The sequence below is a fragment of the Myxine glutinosa genome, chromosome 14 (genome assembly GCF_964187855.1).
Source record: "Myxine glutinosa chromosome 14, kmMyxGlut1.1, whole genome shotgun sequence".
Lineage (NCBI taxonomy): Eukaryota > Metazoa > Chordata > Myxini > Myxiniformes > Myxinidae > Myxine > Myxine glutinosa.
Genome location: NC_136274.1, coordinates 79,445,282 through 79,464,577, shown reverse-complemented (window position 1 = coordinate 79,464,577; position 19,296 = coordinate 79,445,282). Strand labels below are relative to the sequence as shown.

At 46.5% G+C, this 19,296-nt stretch overlaps 1 protein-coding gene across 6 annotated transcripts in view; it reads left to right on the top strand.

The window, feature by feature from the left end:
• LOC137439946 (autism susceptibility gene 2 protein homolog) overlaps positions 1 to 19,296 on the top strand; it is a 537,082-nt gene that overhangs the window by 196,071 nt on the left and 321,715 nt on the right. For 5 of the 6 annotated variants that reach the window (XM_068136220.2, XM_068136222.2, XM_068136221.2 and 2 more), the window contains one exon: positions 7,058 to 7,249. The exons of the other annotated variant lie outside the window; for it this stretch is intronic. In XM_068136220.2, the coding sequence (XP_067992321.2) occupies positions 7,058 to 7,249 (192 nt within the window). The remainder of the gene's footprint in view (positions 1 to 7,057; positions 7,250 to 19,296) is intronic. 6 annotated transcript variants of the gene reach the window in all.

Here is a 19,296-nt window from a genome sequence, read left to right as displayed (position 1 = left end):
TCTTGAGATACATATGGCTGCCGAAGCAGTTTCCAGGCTGTTGGGCACAATCCTGGGCTGGTCGCCACTCCGATGCAGGATACTCCAATGGCTCATTCATTCCAGTAAGCTGGTACTCGTTTCAGCGAGTACCAGTAAGTCAACCCACCTGGTGTTAATTCAACAGCACGAGAGGGGCTTGAACGCAGGACCGTGAGGTCTCAAGGCAGCCACCTTAACTGTGAAGCCACCACCAGGCTTCAACCACACAAGAACGTGGGAATATTTGTGGCCATTGAGGAAAGAATACGGATTGGTGAGCAGTCTTGAGCATTTTTAAATGTAACCATCTGCTGTCACTCAAACGAACATTGAATATGTTGAACAGGTAATTTTGGAGAATCATGAGACAAGTATAAAAACTAAATTCCAGGAGAATTTGTGGAAATGATTCATTGTCACAAGATGAAGTATCGATTTTGGCTACAAAGTTGATAATGGCTGCCGAAATGTCCCAAAGATTTATACATCGAGGCGTCACGGCACCACCTCATCAACGAGACAAGTACCTGACGCATGGCAGTGGAATACCTGGAGAAACAATTGAAGTTTCATCACCTTCCCTGTACCTTTTAAATATTCAGAATACAATGTGAACGTCAACCTTGAACAACCCCCTCGTGTAATGAAATAATTCCATTCTCTGCAGAGTTCTGAAGGTGGACGGAGGTTATGTTTTCACCGATGTCTGTTTGTCTGTCTGTCTGTCTGTGAGTAGGATATCTCAAAAAGCTAAGGATGGATACGGATGACATTTGGTGGACAGTTTGGGTGTGTGACAAGGACGAATTGATAAGATTTTGGTGAAGATCCACATCTAGATCCGGATAATATAAATTTTTTAAATTATTTTTCATCATTGAGAGATCGGGCCAAAAACGATATACGGTATAGCACAATATCTAAAAAAATGTGGACGGATTTGGATGAAACTTGGGGGACAGTTTGGGTGTGTGACAAGAATGAATTGTTCGATCTTCAAGGATATGATAATTTTAAAATTTGACAATACGTCTGCGGACTGCTTTGGTTAAAGGCGGCTTACATGGTGTAAGTAATACCATGAAATATCTGCGTTGGCCTCTTTAGTGAACCCCAATCTGAGCATATGGCTCACGATGCTGGGATCCCATATTCAAATCCCATTTACTGTTGCTTGTCCACTGTAAATTAATGTCCTTGTAATTGATGTAAAACTACGTGACTATCTTCAAACTTCATTGCCAGGCATGTGACCACCACTGTGAGTGTCAGGGCATTGTGCATTGGCCTTCCATTGGTAAACAAGCTATATCATGATATTATATATATATATATATATCAGCTCTTTCACGAGCCTCAATTCAGTATACAAAAAAAAAAGAAGAAGCTATATCCAACGAAACTTGGCCAAAAGTATGGACTGTGATAGAAAGATGAACTGATTAAATGTTGGGTTCAACAGGTCAAAGGTCATGTACCCTTTGAAAATCATTTTACAGATCATAACTCGAGTTGGAAACACATGACGCATTGCTTCGACTTTTCTCTCTTTTCTCGCTCGCATTCTCTCTATCTATCTATCTATCCCTCCCTCCCTCCATCCTCTCTCTCTATCTCTATCTCTATCTCGATCTCTCTCTTTCTCTTTCTCTCTCTCTCGTCTCTCTCCCCATCCCATCCATCCATCCTCTCTCTCTCTCTCTCTCTCTCTCTCTCGTCTCTCTCTCTCGTCTCTCTCTCTCGTCTCTCTCTCGTCTCTCTCTCTCGTCTCTCTCTCTCGTCTCTCTCTCTCGTCTCTCTCCCCATCCATCCATCCTCTCTCTCTCTCTCTCTCTCTCTCTCTCGTCTTTCTCTCTCGTCTCTCTCTCTCGTCTCTCTCTCTCGTCTCTCTCCCCATCCATCCATCCTCTCTCTCTCTCTCTCTCTCTCTCTCTCTCTCTCTCTCTCTCTCTCTCTCTCTCTCTCTCTCTCTCTCTCTCTCTCTCTCTATCTCTCTCTCTCTGTGATTGCCAAACAGCTTCTGGAATACTTCCCAGCATTCTCCTTTGGAATCTTTCCCGTTTGGTTTGAAAAGGTAATGCAGCTCCGAGACCGTCCGAGTTACGGAAGGTCTGAAACTGGACTTCAATCTCGCTACCTTTGGACATATCAGCTGCTTTACATGACTCGATTTTCTTCAGTCATGTTTTGCTATTTCCGGATATGTTCTTGAATTGTTTCAATCTTATCTTGTAGATCACACATCTACTGTAAACACTGTTGACTATTCATCAGACGCACATCATCTATCTGTCGGCACTCCCTAATGATTTGTTCTTTTCCCACTTTTGTTGTCTCTTTTTCTTCATCCACTTGACAGTTTTACAGAATTTCGACATCGGCTTTCATTGCTGTGCTGATGATACCCACATACACCTGCCCATTGAACCTGATTACGTGCTGTCTTACACACCTCTGAATTTCTGTCTTTCTGTAATTCAAACATGGTTGTCCATGAATTCCCTCAAACTCAAGGCTGTTCACATTGACGCTGCCGGTCCTTGGCCCCTCGTGTGTCTTAAAATAAAAATAAAACTTCGAGCCCAGATAGTGAAACTATGGGATCTTCGCTTCTTTCTATGGGATCAGATGTTTTATTAATTTTTTCATTTATTTTCAAATATTTATGACTTTTTTTACATTGCACTACCAGCAGCATTTCCTGATGGATGTTCCCCAGCTATCTGGTGTTCACCAGGTAAACACTTATTGGCGATGACGTATAGAATATCGCAAAATATGGATGACGTATAGAATATGGATGCAAAATATAGATGAAATGTAGAATATAAATATAGAATATAGATGCAACTAGAACAACACTCATCGACGTGACGACGTTGACTGATATGCCTCCGCCCACATTATTATATCATTATAATACTTATACCAAGTTTGATTTAAATCCATTTAGCTGTTTTGAAAATACTAGGGCATGCCCGTACTATATATAAGCTAGGACGTGCCCGTACGTGGGTGCCCGTTCCTTGCCAAAAAAAAAAAAAAAAAAAAATTTGTGTAGGGGTGTGTGTGTGTAAACATCCTAGGGCGTGCCCGTACGTGGGTGCAAAAAAACATGCGTGCAAACAACAACAAAAAAAAACTTTGAAACCACGTGGCAGTAACGACCACAGAACCCCCCCCCCCCCTCTATTTACATGAATGGTTTGGTCCATTCGCAACGACCACAGAACCCCCCCCTCTATTTACATGCAATGGTTTGGTCCATTCGCAACGCCAAAGCGAACGGCGAACGGCTAAATCGCCATAGCTCGGTAAGTACTTGTCCGATTAATTTCAAACCTTGAAAAGGCACATCCTCGGGTCCCCAGCAATATACCTGGCAAGTTTAAAGTATATCGGACCCGTGGTTGTCGAGAAACAGCGGTCACAGACAAACAAACAAACGTACAAACGTACAAACGTACAAACGTACAAACAAACACACAGAGATTACTGGAATTATAGATAGATCACATTTTTACCTCATATGACCTCTGACCTTTGACCTCTTTACCCCAAAAATGTAATCAGTTCATGTTTACATCACGATACATACCTGTACCAAGTTTTAATTTAAATCGCTTCAGCTGTTTACAAGTTATCACATTTTTTTTTTTTTTTTTTGTATACAAGATCGAGGCTCGTGAAAGAGCTAAAAAAAAAAATTTTCGTGAAAATTTCGTAAAATTTCGTGAAAGCATTTTTACCTGACATGACCTCTGACGTTTGGCCTTTGACCTCTTGACCCCAAAATCTAATCAGTTTATCTTTACATCATTCTACATAAGTGTACCAAATTTGGTCAGAATCCCATCACTGGTTCACAAGTTATCGCGGTAACAGGATTTTTACCTAACATGACCTCTGACCTTTGACCTCGTGACCCCCAAATCAAATGATTTAATCTTTACACCATCATACATACCTGCACCAAGTTTGACCAAGATCCCTCCAGCCGTTCTCAAGTTATCACGGTGACGAAAACATATCACCGGTGGACGGACGGACGGACTGAGAGCAGGACGGACAACCTGAAAACATAATGCCTCGGGTGACTTCGTCGGCGGAGGCATAATAACGAAAAAGAATATGCAGCCGAACCAATCAGAACATGCCTATTTTTACGGGGTATCCCATCGGGCAGAGCTGTCTCGAACAGTGTTTGTCCGTCTGTATGTATGTATGTATGTCCCCTTAAACGTATACCAATCAGAGCTGAGAATCTGGTCACCTGACAGGGTGATGTGATTACGTCTGATGTCATTACAGCGGTACGGCGGCTGACTTTCCACACACCGCCATTTTGACTTATATGCCGTTAATGCCGAACATATTGTCGAACCTGTAATAGATCACAATTGCCATGCTCTACCTTTATGTTTTTCATTCAGTGTGAAACACAAACAAACCGATTGTTATAATGACCATCAAATATCGAAAGCATCGGCGTTACGTCTCTTCCAACAATACTGTACGTATAGGCGTTATGACTCACCGTCCGCTTCGGACAAATTAAACCCAGGTTTCTTAATACAGTGGTATCGTTTCAGTTGTATCGTTTTCGTAGTAATAATAATATTATAGTAAATATAACCATAACACTTTAATCCCAATGTCGTGAATGGAAAGTTGATGCATTGAAGCGGTGTAAAAGTGGAAGTAAGGAATTCACCTCGGTTTTTTAAAAATAATATAATTTTTGTAATAATAACATAACGTTATTATCAGAGTAAATCCAATTACTCCCACCAGGGAGTAATGCATTCGATCGTATCCGTCCGTGTGTGTGTTTGTGTGTTCGTGTGTTTGGGAACAAGATATCTGGAAAAGTTCTGAACAGATTTGGATGAAAGTTGGTGGGATGATTGCTCTTGGGATAAGGAAGAATTGATTCGTTTTTGGTGAAGCTCAGGATATTATTCCGGATCCAGGAATTTTTTGAAGGATTTTTTCCATTGGAAGATAGGGCTCAGCAGCGGCCACCCACAGCGGGAGAATGCGCTCCACTGAGTGGCGTTCTAGTTGTAACACTAATCCCTTTGTAGTGACTGCAAACGTATTGGAGCTTTTATATTGGAGCTATGTCAGTTTTTACTCGCGGCCATAGAAGATTGATTACTATAATTCAGCTCAGCTTTTAATTGCGAAATGGGCCCAGCCTGGCCGAGGCGGCCTCGACCGGCCTCGCCACCTAGCCTATAACCTTCCCGGGGCCGTCCCGACAGTTTTGGTTATTTTTGAATGAATTTACTACTATAATTCAGCTTTTACCCCGCAGCCGTAGAAGATTGACTACTATAATTCAGCTCAACTTTTAATTGCGAAATGGGCCCAGCCCGGCCGAGGTGGCCTCGACCAGCCTCGCCACCTAGCCTATAACCTTCCCGGGGCCCGTCCCGATATTTTTTGTTTCAGAGGTTTTCTCCGATCTTTCACCGTTCAGGAGATTAGTGCGTGCAGACAAACAAACAAACAAAAACTTTATTTTATACATATAATATTATATCTATCTATCTATATATATATATATATATATATATATATATATATATATATGTATATATATATATATATATATATATATATATATATATATATATATATATATATATATATATATATGTATGTATATATGTATGTATATATATATATATATATATATATATATATATATATATATATATATATATATATATATATATATATATATATATATATATATATATATATATATATATATATATATATATATATATATATATATATACAGTATATATATATATATATATATATATATATATATATATATATATATATATATATATATATATATTAAAGTAGCATCAGTTTTGTGTCCGGCCGTCATGCTACGTCATTACGTATATGATGTCATTACGGCGTAAACACCCGCTCACTTCGACAGCGGCAGGAAGAGTCATTCCTCTTTGGGGTATATAGATTACAGTCGATCTAGGATCGGGTCTCAAGAACATTGGGTGTGTGTTCATTTACCAAGTTTCTTGTGGAGAGATTCCCAAGTGGTTTAAGCATTCGAGCAAGCACTCCATTCAAAACCGTTAAAGAACGGCTGGCTTGGCAAGTGCTAGCTTGCTGCTTGGTAAATGAGCACACCTCCAACCCTTGTGGGGTATATAGATTACGGTAGATCTTCGCTCAGTTCTGTAAGTTAAACTTGCCTCTTGGATGTCGGGATTCCTCCAAATTTCTTTGTTTAATGTTATAAACAGCATTAACGACTCTTTAAAAAGCTCATCATATGTGTTTGTGGTTTATAATATTTTACAAGCCCGGCTACGCCGCTGTTGGACTTTTGGTCTTGTTTCATTTTCTAATGGAAATGCATGACATGGTGTTGGTGTTTACCATTAGGATTAGAGGTTCATTCATAATGTCAATGCTGTTTGTTTGGCTGTTGTCACCAAGATCGCTGCAATGGACTGACAAGTCCATTCCAGAAACAAGTGCTTGTTCTTTTACTGTCCACTGCAGTCCGATAAGTAAGTGCGCATGTCCATGGAAGCCTCGTTGCAGAATGGGAAATGAGCAGTGGAGCTTAGAAGGATGTTGGGATTCTTGTTGGGACGAGGGTGCATTCATTTGGCGGCTTCACGTTGCATGTCTGCACCATCGGCAGGACTCGTTGCATCAGTGGAAAACCAAGGCTACATTTTAGACACGGTCTTGCAAGCCAATGACATTAAGCACAGAGCTGAAGGGGTCCCTAGGACATACAGTATATCCTGGCTTGCTCTTAACAAGTAGGACAGCTGCCTCGGCTCCTTGAAGACTTGGCTTTTACCCAAAACGCATTTGCAGCACATGCTGTGCTCAGCCTCCTGGATATTATGAGGGCTGCTCTGCCATTGTGGTTGTTGCTTTATGTCACACTAAGCCGGTTTCAGTTATTTTGGCCTTGCTTTGTGTGCTGCAAACATGTCTCACCTTTCCGTCTGTGTCATCTTTTCCCGGCTAGAATGACATGGAGCTCAAACCTTATGAGCGAGCGGAACGACGCCAGGAGCGACTTGCACGGAAGAGATTGCGCCTAGAAAATGGTTCTGCGGGCGGCAGCCGCCAAGGTTCGGACCGGGACCGGGAACCAGAAAGGGACGGCAGAGGACGCGATCGCAGCAAGCAGAAGTTGCCGGTGAATCGGAAACGCGAGGTGAGGCTGCTGCTGCTGCTGCTGCTGTGTGTGTGCAGGTTGTGAAGCACAATCTCCACCGCAATCGAGCGTCCCAAATCCGCACAGCTCCCGAAAAGGGGGACTTGCAAATTTGTTTGCGAAGCGCAGCTGCTTCAGGAAGCACCCGGGGGCAATAAGGGACAACACGCCATCCCCAAATACACCATCCCCTTCCCCGTCCCCATTCCCATCCCCGTCCCCATCCCCGTCCCCGTCCCCATCCCCGTCCCCGTCCCCGTCCCCATTCCCATCCCCGTTCCCGTCCCCGTCCCCGTTCCCGTCCCCGTCCCCGTCCCCATCCCCGTTCCCGTCCCCGTCCCCGTTCCCGTCCCCGTCCCCGTCCCCTTCCCCGTCATCATCCCCGTTCCCGTCCCCATTCCCATCCCCGTTCCCATTCCCATCCCCGTCCCCATCCCCATCCCCATCCCCGTCCCCGTCCCCATCCCCATCCCCGTCCCCGTCCCCATCCCCGTCCCCGTCCCCGTCCCCGTCCCCGTCCCCATCCCCGTCCCCGTCCCCATTCCCATCCCCATCCCCGTCCCCATTCCCATCCCCGTTCCCATTCCCATCCCCGTCCCCATCCCCATCCCCGTCCCCATCCCCGTCCCCATTCCCATCCCCGTCCCCATTCCCATCCCCGTCCCCATCCCCGTCCCCATTCCCATCCCCGTCCCCATTCCCATCCCCGTCCCCATTCCCGTCCCCATTCCCATCCCCGTCCCCATCCCCATCCCCGTCCCCATCCCCGTTCCCATTCCCATCCCCGTCCCCATTCCCATCCCCGTCCCCATCCCCGTCCCCGTCCCCGTCCCCATTCCCATCCCCGTTCCCGTCCCCGTCCCCGTTCCCGTCCCCGTCCCCGTCCCCATCCCCGTTCCCGTCCCCGTCCCCGTTCCCGTCCCCGTCCCCGTCCCCTTCCCCGTCATCATCCCCGTTCCCGTCCCCATTCCCATCCCCGTTCCCATTCCCATCCCCATCCCCGTCCCCGTCCCCATCCCCATCCCCGTCCCCGTCCCCGTCCCCATCCCCGTCCCCGTCCCCGTCCCCGTCCCCGTCCCCGTCCCCATCCCCGTCCCCGTCCCCGTCCCCATCCCCATCCCCGTCCCCATTCCCATCCCCGTTCCCATTCCCATCCCCGTCCCCATCCCCATCCCCATCCCCATCCCCGTCCCCGTCCCCATCCCCATCCCCGTCCCCGTCCCCGTCCCCGTCCCCGTCCCCGTCCCCGTCCCCGTCCCCGTCCCCGTCCCCATCCCCGTCCCCGTCCCCGTCCCCATCCCCATTCCCATCCCCGTCCCCTCGGCTGCCCAATTGGACAGGGTTGAGAGTAATGACCCGACGCCTTCTCTGCAACACTTTGTATTATTTGGGCCGATTGAACGCGCTCACATCCCCGGGGCGTTGCCTTTGCCGCGGACAACAATTTGCTTCTGCTTGTCGGGTTAATATGAATAATGTTGGGTGTTTAACCCAGGGCTGTTCCGTCGGGATTACCACGAGCCGTTTGTGGACGACCTTAGGTCGTGATATCTCTGGTGCATCATTGGAGAGCAAAATGAGAACGAACCTTGATGTTGGAATGGCAAACCCGACCCGTCATCCACACCGTCACCAGAACTACGCTGGGATTTGAGTGTTACATCGTCAAACATACCTCATTTTCACCACGATTATCATAAAGCACGAACACTTATCAGATACCGGGTGTGTAGATGCTGCATAAGCTACCGGGTGTGTAGATGCTCCATAAGCTACCGGGTGTGCAGATGCTGCATAAGCTACCGGGTGTGCAGATGCTGCATAAGCTACCGGGTGTGTAGATGCTGCATAAGCTACCGGGTGTGCAGATGCTCCATAAGCTACCGGGTGTGTAGATGCTCCATAAGCTACCGGGTGTGCAGATGCTGCATAAGCTACCGGGTGTGCAGATGCTCCATAAGCTACCGGGTGTGTAGATGCTCCATAAGCTACCGGGTGTGTAGATGCTGCATAAGCTACCGGGTGTGCAGATGCTCCATAAGCTACCGGGTGTGCAGATGCTCCATAAGCTACCGGGTGTGTAGATGCTCCATAAGCTACCGGGTGTGTAGATGCTCCATAAGCTACCGGGTGTGCAGATGCTCCATAAGCTACCGGGTGTGTAGATGCTGCATAAGCTACCGGGTGTGTAGATGCTGCATAAGCTACCGGGTGTGCAGATGCTCCATAAGCTACCGGGTGTGTAGATGCTGCATAAGCTACCGGGTGTGCAGATGCTCCATAAGCTACCGGGTGTGCAGATGCTCCATAAGCTACCGGGTGTGTAGATGCTACATAAGCTACCGGGTGTGTAGATGCTCCATAAGCTACCGGGTGTGTAGATGCTGCATAAGCTACCGGGTGTGCAGATGCTCCATAAGCTACCGGGTGTGTAGATGCTGCATAAGCTACCGGGTGTGCAGATGCTCCATAAGCTACCGGGTGTGTAGATGCTGCATAAACTACCTGGTGTGTAGATGCTCCATAAGCTACCGGGTGTGCAGATGCTCCATAAGCTACCGGGTGTGTAGATGCTCCATAAGCTACCGGGTGTGTAGATGCTCCATAAGCTACCGGGTGTGCAGATGCTTCATAAGCTACCGGGTGTGTAGATGCTGCATAAGCTACCGGGTGTGCAGATGCTCCATAAGCTACCGGGTGTGTAGATGTTGCATAAGCTACCGGGTGTGTAGATGCTCCATAAGCTACCGGGTGTGCAGATGCTCCATAAGCTACCGGGTGTGTAGATGCTGCATAAGCTACCGGGTGTGTAGATGCTCCATAAGCTACCGGGTGTGTAGATGCTCCATAAGCTACCGGGTGTGCAGATGCTCCATAAGCTACCGGGTGTGTAGATGCTGCATAAGCTACCGGGTGTGCAGATGCTCCATAAGCTACCGGGTGTGTAGATGCTGCATAAGCTACCGGGTGTGTAGATGCTCCATAAGCTACCGGGTGTGCAGATGCTCCATAAGCTACCGGGCGTGTAGATGCTCCATAAGCTACCGGGTGTGTAGATGCTCCATAAGCTACCGGGTGTGCAGATGCTCCATAAGCTACCGGGTGTGTAGATGCTGCATAAGCTACCGGGTGTGCAGATGCTCCATAAGCTACCGGGTGTGTAGATGCTGCATAAGCTACCGGGTGTGTAGATGCTCCATAAGCTACCGGGTGTGCAGATGCTCCATAAGCTACCGGGCGTGTAGATGCTCCATAAGCTACCGGGCGTGTAGATGCTGCATAAGCTACCGGGTGTGCAGATGCTGCATAAGCTACCGGGTGTGTAGATGCTGCATAAGCTACCGGGTGTGCAGATGCTGCATAAGCTACCGGGTGTGTAGATGCTCCATAAGCTACCGGGTGTGCAGATGCTGCATAAGCTACTGGGTGTGCAGATGCTGCATAAGCTACCGGGTGTGCAGATGCTGCATAAGCTACCGGGTGTGTAGATGCTGCATAAGCTACCGGGTGTGTAGATGCTCCATAAGCTACCGGGTGTGCAGATGCTCCATAAGCTACCGGGTGTGTAGATGCTGCATAAGCTACCGGGTGTGTAGATGCTCCATAAGCTACCGGGTGTGCAGATGCTCCATAAGCTACCGGGTGTGTAGATGCCCCATAAGATACCGGGTGTGTAGATGCTCCATAAGATACCGGGTGTGTAGATGCTCCATAAGATGCTCCATAAGTCGGTGTGTGTGTGTGTCTTGGTGTGTGTGTGTGTGTGTGTGAATGTGTGTGTGTCTTGGTGTGTGTGTGTGTGTGTCTTGGTGTGTGTGTGTGTGTGTTTTTGTGTCTTTGTATGTGTGTGTGTTTTTGTGTGTGTGTGTGTCTATGTAGGTGTGTGTATGTGCGTATGTCGTTGATTTGTTATCTCCATAAGCGAGTTTCAGAATGTGGAACGGCGTCCTCCCAGGGCTCGGAAGTATCCACCTCAGTTTCAGTAAGGAATCATGATTCATGGGCAAGTTGGTGAAGTTGTTTTGTTCTCAAAGTTTCGTTCCGAGGACTCTTTTTGAGGATCGTCACCAAGCCCCACACAGTATCCAAGTGCAGTTTGTTTGTTATACTTCCAGGGATGGTTTTTAAGATCTCTGTAAGGTTCTTCTTTATTATCACTGGTACAATGTCAGCGCTCTTCAGCTTCCAAGATCTTTTCACTTCATTCTTGAGGTCTTGGTATTTGCTCATTTTTTCTTGATTTCTGTATTATTTAGGCCAAAATCGCTGGGGACTGACACCTCAATTTAGCAAAGCCTTCTTTTCTTTTTTTGTACCTCAGTACTATATCTGGTTGCAATGCTTTGTTTTCTTTGGTGTGTGTGTGTGTGTGTGTGTGTGTGTGTGTGTGTGTGTGTGTGTGTGTGTGCGTGCGTGCGTGCGTGCGTGCGTGTGTGTGTGTGTGTGAGTGAGAGATTTGGACACCATTTTCTCCAAAACCGCTCAACGGAAAATATTGAAATTTGGCATATGTTGTCAACTCACCATGGGGTATATATGGTGATAACGATGACGTCATCAGTGAAGTGGGATACCAGCCATAATTGTTTGAATTTTAATTCTTATCTGAGAATTGTGAAACTTGATATATCTGATCTGTGACCCGATGTGAGTGAAGAATTAAATTTATGATGTTCATAATCCAAGCTAAGAAACTATGTGACATAATAGGGTATATGGATGATCGGGGTATATGGGCCGTAATAGCAGTGGCCCATAATAGGGTGTATGGATGATAGGGGTATATGGGCCGTAATAGTAGTGGCCCATAATAGGGTGTATGGATGATAGGGGTATATGGGCCGTAATAGCAGTGGTCCATAATAGGGTGTATGGATGATAGGGGTATATGGGCCGTAATAGCAGTGGCCCATAATAGGGTGTATGGATGATAGGGGTATATGGGCCGTAATAGCAGTGGTCCATAATAGGGTGTATGGATGATAGGGGTATATGGGCCGTAATAGCAGTGGCCCATAATAGGGTGTATGGATGATAAGGGTATATGGGCCGTAATAGCAGTGGCCCATAATAGGGTGTATGGATGATAGGGGTATATGGGCCGTAATAGCAGTGGCCCATAATAGGGTGTATGGATGATAGGGGTATATGGGCCGTAATAGCAGTGGTCCATAATAGGGTGTATGGATGATAGGGGTATATGGGCCGTAATAGCAGTGGCCCATAATAGGGTGTATGGATGATAGGGGTATATGGGCCGTAATAGCAGTGGTCCATAATAGGGTGTATGGATGATAGGGGTATATGGGCCGTAATAGCAGTGGTCCATAATAGGGTGTATGGATGATAGGGGTATATGGGCCGTAATAGCAGTGGCCCATAATAGGGTGTATGGATGATAGGGGTATATGGGCCGTAATAGCAGTGGCCCATAATAGGGTGTATGGATGATCGGGGTATATGGGCCGTAATAGCAGTGGCCCATAATAGGGTGTATGGATGATAGGGGTATATGGGCCGTAATAGCAGTGGCCCATAATAGGGTGTATGGATGATAGGGGTATATGGGCCGTAATAGCAGTGGCCCATAATAGGGTGTATGGATGATAGGGTTATATGGGCCGTAATAGCAGTGGCCCATAATAGGGTGTATGGATGATCGGGGTATATGGGCCGTAATAGCAGTGGCCCATAATAGGGTGTATGGATGATAGGGGTATATGGGCCGTAATAGCAGTGGCCCATAATAGGGTGTATGGATGATCGGGGTATATGGGCCGTAATAGCAGTGGCCCATAATAGGGTGTATGGATGATAGGGGTATATGGGCCGTAATAGCAGTGGCCCATAATAGGGTGTATGGATGATAGGGGTATATGGGCCGTAATAGCAGTGGTCCATAATAGGGTGTATGGATGATAGGGGTATATGGGCCGTAATAGTAGTGGCCCATAATAGCAGTGTGTTCGTTCAGTAAATTATGGTATTTTTCTTTCGAATGAACGCATGAGGCGAGACTATGTGCTCCACGAGTGCCATACTAGTTAGGCACTCTTTGGAGAAAAGCTTTTAAACACTGTGCACCCTCATAAAGAAAAGACAATCCGAGGCTGTGAGTGAAAATATTTTTTAGCTTGATTGGCAAGTGGCATTCGGGAAAAGCGTCGAAAGGAAACTGCTTATAATCACATTTTACCAATTATTTTGTTTTCAGGCTTCAACTGGAGGAGGGAAAAGAGGTATTGAGCTTGTGTCCATTGTTAGGTCCAATGGGTGAATAGGACTTGTACCTTATTGTCGACAGGAAGGCATATACTCCTTGACAGATCATTGGGTCCATTCACGACAAGCCATGAACGTTTCCGTGCCTGGGAAGTAACCCTGGACAGGTTGCCACTCCGTCGCAGGAAACTGATACGACTGAAACCCCTCGCTCTGAGCACAAAGGTAATTTAATCTGCACCGGTGAGGGGAATGCAACAAGTTTTTTTTTTTTTTTTTGTTTTTTTTTAACTCGCTCGATCACCAAGCTGCTCTGGAGAACAGTTGAAGGATGATCAAAACGCGAAGTGATCGCTTCTGGTCTGGCGTTGGCCTTTTCTGGACCATATGATCCACTCAAGTGCTTTTTGATATTTTTATACGCAGTCAAGGCTCCTGGAAGATCTCGAACTCAGAATGGAGCAGGACGCTACATTATGAAAGGAACAGCATAACGAGAAGGGGGAAATGCCAACAGCAGGGCCGAGGGACAAAATAAATGGAGACGGACAACAAGGGAAGCGTGGATAAGGATTAGGGGGTGGGGGGGAGTATGCCAGGGGTGGACAAGATTGATACTGAAGCTAAATTTGGGGGTGATGGGGTTGGTTTAATGGGTGGAGAAAAGATCAGGGTTTAGATGGGGGATGATCTGAGGTGGTGGCGGACAGCTGTCTTGAAGACCTGGAAGGAAGAATGAGATTGAAGAGAATGTGGATGGTGGTTCTGTAGGTGGGAAAAAACTGGAACCTGGATTTAGGTGAGAGGTGGTAAGCAGTGATCCTGGATTTAGGTGAGAGGTGGTAAGCAGTGATCCTGGATTTAGGTGAGAGGTGGTAAGCAGTGATCCTGGATTTATGTGAGAGGTGGTAAGCAATGATCCTGGATTTATGTGAGAGGTGGTAAGCAATGATCCTGGATTTATGTGAGAGGTGGTAAGCAGTGATCCTGGGTTTAGGTGAGAGGTGGTAAGCAATGATCCTGGATTTATGTGAGAGGTGGTAAGGAGTGATCCTGGATTTAGGTGAGAGGTGGTAAGCAATGATCCTGGATTTATGTGAGAGGTGGTAAGGAGTGATCCTGGATTTACGTGACAGGTGGTAAGCAGTGAACCTGGATTTAGGTGAGAGGTGGTAAGCAATGATCCTGGATTTACGTGAGAGGTGGTAAGCAGTGATCCTGGATTTAGGTGAGAGGTGGTAAGCAGTGATCCTGGGTTTAGGTGAGAGGTGGTAAGCAGTGATCCTGGATTTAGGTGAGAGGTGGTAAGCAGTGATCCTGGATTTACGTGAGAGGTGGTAAGCAGGGATCCTGGATTTACGTGAGAGGTGGTAAGCAGTGATCCTGGATTTAGGTGAGAGGTGGTAAGCAGTGATCCTGGATTTAGGTGAGAGGTGGTAAGCAATGATCCTGGATTTACGTGAGAGATGGTAAGCAGTGATCCTGGATTTAGGTGAGAGGTGGTAAGCAGTGATCCTGGATTTACGTGAGAGGTGGTAAGCAGTGATCCTGGAATTAGGTGAGAGGTGGTAAGCAGTGATCCTGGATTTAGGTGAGAGGTGGTAAGCAGTGATCCTGGATTTAGGTGAGAGGTGGTAAGCAGTGATCCTGGATTTAGGTGAGAGGTGGTAAGCAGTGATCCTGGATTTAGGTGAGAGGTGGTAAGCAGTGATCCTGGATTTACGTGAGAGGTGGTAAGCAGTGATCCTGGATTTAGGTGAGAGGTGGTAAGCAGTGATCCTGGATTTAGGTGAGAGGTGGTAAGCAGTGATCCTGGATTTAGGTGAGAGGTGGTAAGCAGTGATCCTGGATTTAGGTGAGAGGTGGTAAGCAGTGATCCTGGATTTAGGTGAGAGGTGGTAAGCAGTGATCCTGGATTTAGGTGAGAGGTGGTAAGCAGTGATCCTGGATTTAGGTGAGAGGTGGTAAGCAGTGATCCTGGATTTAGGTGAGAGGTGGTAAGCAGTGATCCTGGATTTACGTGAGAGGTGGTAAGCAGTGATCCTGGATTTCGGTAGTTTCACCAGAACGGGGTTGCTGGTAGACTGTGTGGAATGCGTGCAACCTGCAGATTTATTGGAGGTGTGCGGTGGGTCGACACAGCTCTGAGAGGGTAGACGATGCAAGACCAAAAAGGTGGTGAAAGAAGACAGAGAGATCACTCCGAGGCTGTGAGTTTTCAGCAGTTCCATCGTCTGCGATGGCAAAGTGATAGGCCCGTAGACTTGCAACATAAGACTGCAGAAGGCGCCCGTTTTTATCGCACGCGATTTTGCAAGTTGACGGTGAATGTTGAATCAATCAATACATCAGATATATCAAGACATGGAAACGCAAATGTTTATTCGCCAAGCAGATTGCGAATCTTTAAACTTTTCCTTCCTGTATATTTGTGTAAAACGAAAGCATTATGACATCTTTACAAGAGCACATGACACTGCTTCTTGCCAAAATATTTATCTTTGTAATAGCATCTTGCGTCGCTCGTCCTGACAGCCTGCGACGCGTGCTCCCAGGATTCTGGCCTGCTCCCATTTCCCATCCAACAGCAGCAAGGCATGTGGGGTGGAATTGTGTCGGTGGCTTGGCATTTTGGCTTGGCATTTGCCAGCCAGATTGCGCTGCACCGTGCCAACGGCCGAGCGATGGTGCAGTTTCACGCTTGCTTTGTGTTTGTGGGATATTTAGCCATGTGCTGTGTGGTCACATGCCATTGGATGGAACTGCTGAAAACGGCCATTTGTGAAGAGGGCGTTAAGAGTTTTTGGTGTCTGTTGTATGCTCTGTGACGCAAGATGCTTTGTTTATGGAAACAGGAACAGGGACTGGGCACTGTTGGAGTGTGATGGAAAGGTTTGGTCGCACTTATGCTTTTGAAGCTTTCTTTGCTTTGTGGTTGTTTTTAAAATAAATAAATAATTTTGCTCATTTCCTCCACCACCAAAGGTGGATGGAGGTTAGGTTTTTACCCCTGTCTGGCTGTTTGTCTGTTTGTGAACAAGATATCTTGAAATGTTTTGGACGGATTCAGGCGAATTTGGTGGAGTGCTTGGGTGTGTGACGAGGACGGATCAATTAGATTTTGGTTCAGCTCCGGATCCAGATCTTACCTATCAGTGGAATACAAAACATAAACTGTTCAGCCTGGCGGAGGTATTTGCTTTACCTGGTGCTGTTCTAGTTATGCGTGACGAAGTCGCCGGAGGCATTATGTTTTTCGGTTGTCTGTCCAGCTGTCCGTCCATGCGCACGTCCGTCCGTGATAGGTTTCCATTACCGTGATAACTTGAGAATGGCTGATGGGATCCAAGTCAAACTTGGTGTCGGTATGTATTATGATGAAAAGAGAAATGGATTACATTTTGGGGATCAACAGATCAAAGGTCAGAGGTCCTGGTAGCTAAAAATTATGTTACTGCGCTAACTTGAGAAACAGTGATGGGATATATATATATATATTTTTGGATAAATGATCGAGGCTCGTGAAAGAGCTAACATTTATCACACAAAAAATCAAACAGACACACAAAGTATATAATAAGAGTAGTGGTAGACAAGATGGGGAGAGAAGGCGAAGCACAAACACAACATTTGAGAACAGGGACATCGGGAGTTCTGTGGGAGGGAGAGGGCTTGGGGGGGTTCTGGGGGCGTGGGAAGGGTGTGGGGTGGGAGAAGTATAAACACAAGGACACGGCAAGGACTTCCAGGAAAGAAGTTGGTATTTCAAAAAAGTGGATCTGGGGTGAAATTAGCGGGGGTAGAAAAGATCAAGGTTTTGGATGGGGGAAGATAAGAGATGGTGGTGAACAGCCGTTTTAAAGACCTGGACGAAGGAGTGGGATTGAAGAGAGTGAGGGAATTTGTTCCAGAGGCGGGAGAAAAGAGGAATGAAGGAGTGAAGGTGAGCAGAGAGTCTTGATTTTGGCCGTTTAACCATAAGAGGGTTGCAGGCAGATCTTATGCGACCTGTAGGAATATTTGGGGGACAGAGCCCATAGAGAGCTGGGGAAGCAAGGCCGGAGAGGAGTCGGTAGAAGACAGAAAGACCTGTTTATGAACTGTTCACCACCATCTCTGTGTGATTGTGACCAAAATTGGTGTAAGTATATATTATGATGCCATGATGAACTGATTTGATTTTGGCGTTAAATGTCAAAGGTCCACAGATCATGTCAGGTTAAGAATGTGATACTTGAGAACAGCTGTAGGGATTTAAATCAAACTTGGCACAAGTATGTGTAATGATTAATTGTGGCGGCGGCATATCGGTCTACGTTGCGATGTCGAAGAGTGTCGTTCTCTTTTTTTAAAATGTGATTTTGCTCAGGCCGTACATATATCATCAATCAAATGTACCAAACTCTTGATACAGCATCAGTGATTGATCGAGCATTTTGGACTTTCTGTCTTCTACCGACTCCTCTCCGGCCTTGCTCCCCCAGCTCTCTCTGTGCTGTGTCCCCCAAATATTCCTACAGGTCGCACAAGATCTGTCTGCAACCCTCTTATGGTTAAACTGCCAAAATCTTGGCTCTGCTCACCTTCACTCTTTCATTCCTCTTTTCTCATGCCTCTGGAACAAACTCCCTCTCTCTTCAATCCCACTCCTCCCTCCAGGTCTTTAAAACAGCTGTTCGCCACCATCTCTTATCTTCCCCCATCCAAAACCTTGATCTTTTCTACCCCCGCTATTTTCACCCCAGATCCACTTTTTTTGAAATTCCGACTTCTTTCCTGGAAGTCCTAGCAGTGTCCATGTGTTTTTTATACCTCTTATGCCTCCTCCCCCCCAAGCCCTCTACCTCCCACAGATCTCCCGGTGTCCCTGTTCTCTACTGTTGTACTTGTGTGCTTCCCTCTCTCTCCCCATCTTGTCTTCCGCTCCCTTTATTATATGTTTTTTATGTGTCCGTTTGTTGTTGTTTTTTGTCATTATTGTTTGCTCTTACACGAACCTCGATCTTGTATACCAAAAAAAAGTGATACGGGGGCAATTGTAGCTTCTCCGTCGACAAGCCTTGACCGTGTCCAAAGAACCTCTGATTACTGAACACTGATTATACTGGATGTTCACTGTGGCATTCATCCCAGCAGTCACTCAGGGCTCGCCCGACCCTTTGTGAAGGATACAATCAAACAATTATCAGTGCTACCAAACGGGTCCGCTGGCTTAAGGGTCTTCCGATGGACGATGGTTGGAGCCCACATTTAGTCCTGTCCTTGCATACAAAACACCAGGATGGCAGTTTATATCTAGGTAGAGGTTCGATCCCAATCTGGACAGCTTTAAGGCAGGTGTGGATACCTCTAACCAATCCCGTCAGTCCCAAATGTACAGCAAACAAAATGGATTTTCCTTCGTCGGCGAATTTATTTTGTTTATTCTCTTGGTTGTGGTGTCGTTGACTGGTTTGCATTTTTTCACATGGTGTTTGCTTATGTTTTAGGTTGATGAACGATTGATGGTTGAGTTACTCGAGTGCTGTGCGGTGAAGGTAGTGGTGCGCTGACAACGCCTTGATTGCTTCTGCTGTTTATTAGGGCCACCTTAATTATGTATGGCAGCCCCTTGGGATACATTGCTGATCTTCAGGACAAAGTGCAGTTTAATCTGCAGTTTAATTACCCCGTGCAAAGAGCAGCTTGCTTGATATTCAAAATCCCAGACCTTGGAGTTAAGTAACCAAAGTGCTCGACACTTTATCCCACTTTCTCTGGCTTAGGAATGTGACGTGCATTGCTCTTTCGTACCGTTGTCGAGCACAGTGGAACTTGTAAAGGAC